Raw genomic sequence first — 7,521 nt, 5'->3', positions numbered from 1 at the left:
CATTCCTTCTCTAAGCAACGACAACAACAACAACAACAAATTTAAAATATGTGTATTTTTTGAAGCAAGACAACTAAAAATCCCGCACAGGCTCACTGGGGAAGGAGAGACTAAATATGACGGGGGGATTAGAAAGTTGAGAAAGTGTCTCTAGGCAAGTTAGACAGGTGGACCTGCCTGGGGAGCTACTGGCTAGCTTGGGGTAATAAAAACCAGTTAATAGGTTGGGGAGCAACAACCAGCCTTTCAGCTGTTTCCTACTGTTTGATCTTGTTTAATATAACACTGGGCGATTTAATTTACAGCCCAAACTTTTATTTTATATCCTTCTCTTTTCTACCTGCTCCCCAAACAGAAGAACGGGGTATAACCACGTATTCGGGTACCCGTATTTCTGCACAAGCCAGTACCACTCAGCTCTGCTTATTTTCCTTCTCTGGTCGAGAGACTGAAAAATAAGAACGTTCAGTTTAAGGGAATCATTCGCGCAGGAGATGATTTTTAAAAATGAAAGCAGGGCATGCTTCAGCAATCAAAAATAAAATGCGAACGAACGAAAAAAACCCCTCTACTACTCTCCCTTTCCCCGTGAATCGAAATTCTGGTTTGTATGTTTAGCTAATCTAATCTAATCTATGGAGAGAGGCTGGGGGTGGGGATGGAAGGGAGGAGTTGGAAAGAGCTGAGATGCTTGTGACAGTTTAAATTCATGCCAGGTTTCAGTCTAATTTCAACTGATTCCGCCGTGTGATTTCAGTCCCACCGATATGCTAGTTAATATTTTATACCTATCACGGACATGCTGTAGCCTCGGAAAAGAGACAGCTTTTGAACGCGCCTGATTTTCCCTAGGCATTTGCTGGGTTAGCACCCTCGTCTTTTCATAGGGATTCCCTTTACAGGAGAAATGAGAACAAAACGCCATTAAAACCAACCACCGAATATCCCCATCCGGAGGCCAGACCCTTCCCAAAGTTTTATGTAGCCAGTATCAGCCCGGAGCCAGGAGGAACAATCACGGCCAGGGACAGTTTTCATTTTGGAAGTGAAAACGAGTGCTTCGACTTGGGTCCGGCCTTACTTAAGCCCAGATGCAGTTCAGGACGCTTTATTATGTTTAATTAACTTACGATTTGCAGTTTATAATTTGCATTTTGGGATGCCCCTAAGTATATAGGTTAACATATGTGCATGCACACATTACTGGGTGTGTGTATACACACGTACATATGTATATAATATCTGTGTATTTGGTGAGGAAAAGGGACTTAATTCGGGATCATCCGCAGACGCGTCTCCCCCCAGATCCACACCACCCAGAAGGTGAGGCACGACAAAGGAGGCAGTCAGAACTGGCTCGTCCCGGGACTCCGCCAGTGCCCGCGCTGGATACGCACCCGGCGGGGCGCCCCAGGCAGGCAGGGGATCCCGGGGAACCGGTTCAGCCTAAAGCGGTGTCCCCCGCTGCAGCATCTCTTCCTCTTTTCGTTAGCTGGATTTAAAAAAAGGGACAGTGCCTTAGGCCTCCCGGCATTAAGGAAAAGGAGAAAAATTATAATAATAAAAAAGAAGGAAATAATTTGCCAAAGCAAAAGAAATCTTCCTACCCAAGACAGAAAAGGGGAGCTGTTTTACCCGCTGCGCCCACAGCCCACCTCCCCTCTGCCCGGGACAAACATGCTCAGCGGCTGCCTCTGGTCGCAAGCTCTCCACAAGCCCTGTTGGAGTCCCTGAAGGTTGGGAGGGTTCCTGCTGTTTCGGAGGGGCTGGGAGTGACCCATGGCCCTGGAGTCCTCTGTCCCGCACAGGGCCACGCGGGACCGCTGCCCCCGTGGTTTCGACCCGCTGGCAGATATTTTGGGGGAAAGAGGGTTGACAAGGAGGAGAGAGACGGGCGGTCTCGGTCTCATGCCCAGGGAAAGTTTCTTTTACGAGGCAAATATTTTCACAGTGGATTCACCATGACAGCACTAGGGAGCTTCTTGCATAACCCTCTCTGGGAGAAAACGTCGCCGGAGAAACCCCCTTCCCCCACCTCTTCTCTCTGCTGGAGGTATCGGGGGGCCGGCGGTTTTCCTACCAACCCCTTCCCCGAACTGCTCGTGCCAATGGGCCGGCAGGGCTTCCTCCTAACCCTGGAAAGAAAATAAAATGATATTTATCTGTATAGGTTTTCTGATAGGGCATCAGACAGGCAAGGCAGCGCGGCTCCCTTCCACCCTCCGGCCCTTGGGCGAGCTGCCCCCTGCCCAGCGTTGAGCCTGTAGCGGAGCTCAGCCCCCCTCGCCCCTGCGGGGCCTGCCCGGGGACCTCCTGCCCGCCCGCCAGCTGCACCCGCAAGTTGTGCTGAGTTTGGGGACGAAGACGGGAGGAGGGAGACCCCCGTGTGAGAGAATTTCGAAGAGGTGCGAGGGGAGGCTCAGTGTCGTTTTCTTCTTCCCCCTCCCGGCAGGGATCTACGAATGCAAAGAGAAGAGAGAAGATGTGAAATCAGAAGATGAAGACGGACAGACCAAGCTTAAACAAAGGAGAAGCAGAACCAATTTCACACTAGAGCAGCTGAACGAGCTGGAAAGACTTTTTGATGAGACTCACTATCCAGATGCCTTCATGAGGGAGGAACTAAGCCAGAGGCTGGGACTGTCTGAAGCTAGGGTTCAGGTAAGAGAAGGGCTCTGTTCCTGGAAACGTCCTCACCTCACTTCCTAACTGCCAGCGGATCCTAGCACAGTGCCCCGTTTCATGCAAAACGGGGAGGTGAAGGCAGAGGTGACACGTGTGATGGGGAAGCTGTTTGCAAGTCTGCTGTACCTGTCCTGCCAAACAGTTATTCTGCTCTGGGAATATCTGCCCGTGTCTTGCGTTTCCTAGGAAGGCGGTTTAAATTTTTTTTTTTTTTTTTGGTACGTGTGTGGGGTAGGGTGGTTGGGTGGTGATAATGTTGACAAGTCTCTAATAACTGAACGATTTTTTTTTAATTTAAAATTTCTTTTTTCCCGTTGCAAACGTGCCATTTACTCTCCCTTAATCCTTACTTTCTTCCCGCTTTTTATTTTATGGGGCCATTATGGGGAAAAAAAGAAAAAGGCCAGAAAACAATTGCCTGAATAAGGCTAGACACTTTGGGTGCTGAGGGACGGGATTAGCCAGGGCCGGGGGAAAGGTGCCGTCTCTGATTCGCACAGCAAGCATATGAATGCATGCCACCCCATCTGGTGGAGGTTCCCCCCGTCCCTCTCATCCCGCTTCAGAGGCAGCTAAATGCCAATTAGACTTCGAAATCTTGAAAATAGATCCCGGTTGCTGTAGTCCTGGGGCCACCAGAGCTGTCTGTTTGGGTGGCTCCACATCGATTATTTTAAAATTCGATTTTCAGTTTGATGCAGAGGAAAAATACTCCTTTCCCTCAAGCCAACTAGGGAATGCTTCCACAAAACAGACATAATATTAAAAGAAACTAAATCCCCCAACCAAACAAAAAAACCCCAACATAGAAATAATTATCAAAAATTGACCTAGAAAAAATTAATAAGATCAACCTGTGGCTCTCTGAGCAGGCCCAGAGCAGGAGAAACCTGAAGGAAATCCCTTCTTGGATTAAAATTCTGTGCTTGGCCTAACAGACACAAACCAAACTAAAACTCAAGAAGAAAAAGTCACCAAGGCAACCCCTCCACAGAACAAAACGCCTTCACACCATGGAGATAAGAGATGCCCATGTATATGTATATCTGCCTATAGGAGTGTGCGGGTGGCTATGCGTAGGCATGGCTACGGCTCTGTGGGCATGGATGAAGGCCTCCATGCCCTGCCCTCACTCCCGGGGCACAGCGAGAAGTTAAGATATATGGCCCCGAGATGGAGTGGGGAGAGGGGTCTGTTTGACCCCCTCTTTAACCGTGGAAAGCAAGCAGACAGCACACTGCTCAGCCAGCATTTGCCTGAGCAAGCCACTACCTCGCTTTAAACAACTATCTCCTGGAGGCAAATCCTGAAATAAATGGACTATCTGGGTTGTTTCCGTTCTTTTTTTTTTTTTTTTTTTTTTTTTTTTTTTCTCTCCTTCTTTTAAGGTTTTATTCTCCCCTCAGCTCCTGCCACACTCAGTACAAACCGAGCTGGGCAAGGGATGGTGCCGGGCATACGCCTTAGGAATGGCAGCTTGCAGGGAGTGTTGCAGGGGTTCAGAGTGCTGCTGGCCTACTTTCTCCTGGAAGATTGATCTAACCACACCATATAAATTAATGAAAAGATTAAACTTTTGCTGAAGGGGATATCAACTCTTATGTCATCTTCCCAGATCTTCTTACTTGGGCTCTGTAATATCTTTCCAAGGCCTTGATGTACTGTTTCTATAAAAATAAATTACTTGTAATTGAATTCTGCACTCTTTCTTTCAAGTACTTTATTACTGAGGAGCACCTTAACAGGATGTTCATAGTTACAGGAAAATTGGTGCTTCAAGTGCTTACAGATCTTAAAACAGCACACACACAAACAAACAAACAAAAACAAACAAAAAGAGTCAGGAGGAGATTATGACCGAGATTAAAAAAAAAAAAAAGAGTATTTAATAATTTTATATAAGAGGTTTGCATGGATTAAAAACCCCCATACATAAAATAACTATAAAGAGGAAAAAGAGGAAAATGGGTAATTAATTAGGAAATAAGCGGAGAATTAATATCCATCAATAAGTGGAAGCAGAAAAAAAGAGAAAAAGACAGAAAAGGGAAAGGTATTTTTTTTTCTAATACTTTTAGAATTGTTCTCTAATTCCTATCTGAACCTCTTGTCCCTTGCTGTTAAAGGATATAGTTTCAATTTAGCGTGGAAATTTGCTGTAAATAAATTGAAGCTCCTATGGTAGCTAGTCCTTATTAACCTTTTATTTTTAGTGTTGTACTGGAAACTCATATCACCCAGCTGTCAGGGTTATAATTGAAAGTTATGAGACCATAGTGAGGAGCAGGCAGTAATTCAATTACAACAAATATCTTTGGGTTTATGGTGCAGGGCTAAATTAAATGTCATTATTCACTGTCTCTAATGGAAATCAAAAGGAAATCAGATTAGAGCATTTGTGAAAGAAATCACTGAGTGATCCTTAATGAAGAAATAACTGTCTAAAACAGTGTACTGTGCTTTACTTAGCATATTCATGACTAATTGGAATTGATCGCGAATCACACCAAGCCTGATTTATTATCGCTTAACGCAGTGGCTAATTCATCACTTTTATTCCTCATAACCTTATTTTTTCGTAGCTAAAGGGAAAGGGCACTTCGTTTTCGAGATTTAAATATAATTTCGGTTTGAAAGATGTTCTGATTTGCAAGAGAAGTTGTTTAAACGCTGCTTAAATTTCTTCTGACAATTTACACTGCTTTGGCGAGGCGGGGGGGCGTGGGGAACACACACAAGGAGATTTCCTGCAAGGATTTACCACAGTAGAAAAACGTATTATTGTCGCTACAGCTCGATAATATTTTGCATGCTCATATTTAAATACGTATATACATGCATATAAATCCCTAACGGCCCGGTTAAAAGGAGAAGCGATGCATGTTGTTAACATTTGCGTATTGTTGGTAGGGAAAAATAAGCTTGTGCCGCGCTGTGCAGGGCAGCGGGACGGCAGTGATGCCCGCTTAGCGCGGGGAGGGCTGCGCTGGCGACAGCCGTAAGGGACACGAACCGGGACTGGTGGGTGGGTCGCTCTGTCTGTCTGTCTGTCCGTCGGTCGGTCGATCGATCGATCGATCGATCTGTCCGCACCCGCGGCGCTCCGCCGTTGCCCGCTGCGCGCTTCCCCCACAGACACCCTAGGCAGGAAAAATGGTGCGCTAAATCAGAGAAGGCCAATACCTACTTAAGAAAATCACTGAGGTACCCGAGGTAATTAATGCCTTCGGAAGCCTTTCTTTGCACTAATTACTCCGTTGTAAATGACCATCATTAAGGCAATTGAAGAAAGCTTGAAGGGAAAATTTGATGTAGGAAGTGCAGTTAGTATTAATTAACCGTATGATCTCTTGGCAAGTGCAAGAACATCAAAGGTTGTAGGTGTTTACTTAGCTACAAGATTTTATCAGCGGTGAAAGTCAATGTTTGTCCATATTCGGTAGGTTTTGGTGTAAAGATAAGGGTCCGCAAAATATTTTGGCCCGCACTTCTGACGATGTTTTGCGGAGAGATGCTAATCAAGCACGGCAGAAGGGGAAATGTAAAGGAAGGTCTAAAATGCCCCTGGAAAAGGGGCACGGGAAGCGCAGTGGCAACTGCAAAGTTCTGCGATTGTTTGAGTGAGAACGGCTGGAATTGGGGCAGTATTATCAAATTACAGGCATTTCTCGGGTGCATAAGCACTTCTTTACATCCCAGCCTGCAAAAGATGCTGCTCTTATCTGTCCAGAAGTCGGAGGAAGAGAATTTTATTTTCTTTAACATGTAAGGAACGGTGAATGATTCAGACCCTTTCGCGAAAGTTCAGTGTCTCGCATCTTGTCGGAGATCATCGATTTCAAGCCCGGCTCGGGAGAGGGCAGGAAGTCCAGTCTCTTGGGGGCCAGACCCCGGAGTCTGACCTGGCCCACGCTGGCTCTTCCCGGGCTGTTTAAGATTACTAGGAAGGGTACGAGGGTCCCACCCGTCCTGCGGGTGGTCTTATTGTCGCTCCAGACGGGTGGCACAAAGACCGCCACTGCCTGCCGAGGGGATGAGGGGGCCCCCGAGACTCGGTGCTAAGCGGCAGGCTCCCGGTCTCTTCGGCTGCGAGGGCACTTCCCACCTCCTATGTTCGACTGGGGGACCACAACAAGGAGCAGGACCTCTCCCCCCAACAGCCCCCACAGCAGCACAGAGAGGGGCTCACTCCCCCTTGGGTTGAGAGGCTCCCCTCGGCTGCTCCCGAGGAGGGACTTCAGCAGAGTTGTTCAGTCACTCGCCTCACCCTTCCATCCCTAGCTCCTGCGAAAATGCTCCCCTTAGCAGCTGCCTAGGCCACCTCCATTTTTCTGTTGTTGTTTTGTTTTTGTTTGCTTTTTCTTTTTACAGGTCTGGTTCCAGAACAGGAGAGCAAAGTGCCGAAAGCAGGAAAACCAGATGCACAAAGGTGGGTTAGGGGTGCGGACCGGCCGGGCGGTGGTGGCCTCGGAGCCCCGGGGTGCCTCCGCCACTCACCCAGCCCTGTCTCTCCCCGCAGGTGTGATCCTGGGAACCGCCAGCCATTTAGACGCCTGCAGAGTAGCCCCCTATGTGAATATGGGAGCCCTGAGGATGCCTTTCCAACAGGTAGTTAGCTCCGGTTTTATTTTACTTTCCCTCAGCAAGCTCCGACCCCCATCCGTTTGCCCGGGAGGAAGCCGGACACGTTTACAAGTGCCATTTATATAGAAGTTGGCAGGTATTAAAAACAGACTGTAAAACTTCGTGAAGGAGCCCCTGCCCTGCTTTCGGGAGCTCAGCGCTCCTCGGGGCCGGGGAGAGGACGGAGCGGGGGGTCCCGCGGCCCCAGGAGGG

At 47.7% G+C, this 7,521-nt stretch overlaps 1 protein-coding gene across 1 annotated transcript in view; it reads left to right on the top strand.

Moving 5' to 3' along the window:
• Positions 1–7,521, top strand: part of SHOX (short stature homeobox) — a 9,993-nt gene that overhangs the window by 2,121 nt on the left and 351 nt on the right. Inside the window, exons 2-4 of the mRNA XM_017728509.1 lie at positions 2,453–2,661; positions 7,057–7,114; positions 7,205–7,380. Coding sequence (XP_017583998.1) covers positions 2,453–2,661; positions 7,057–7,114; positions 7,205–7,380 — 443 coding nt within the window. The remainder of the gene's footprint in view (positions 1–2,452; positions 2,662–7,056; positions 7,115–7,204; positions 7,381–7,521) is intronic.

Source organism: Corvus brachyrhynchos, unplaced genomic scaffold (genome assembly GCF_000691975.1).
Source record: "Corvus brachyrhynchos isolate BGI_N302 unplaced genomic scaffold, ASM69197v1 scaffold92, whole genome shotgun sequence".
Taxonomy (NCBI): Eukaryota; Metazoa; Chordata; class Aves; order Passeriformes; family Corvidae; genus Corvus; species Corvus brachyrhynchos.
This window is presented reverse-complemented; position numbering and strand designations above follow the sequence as displayed.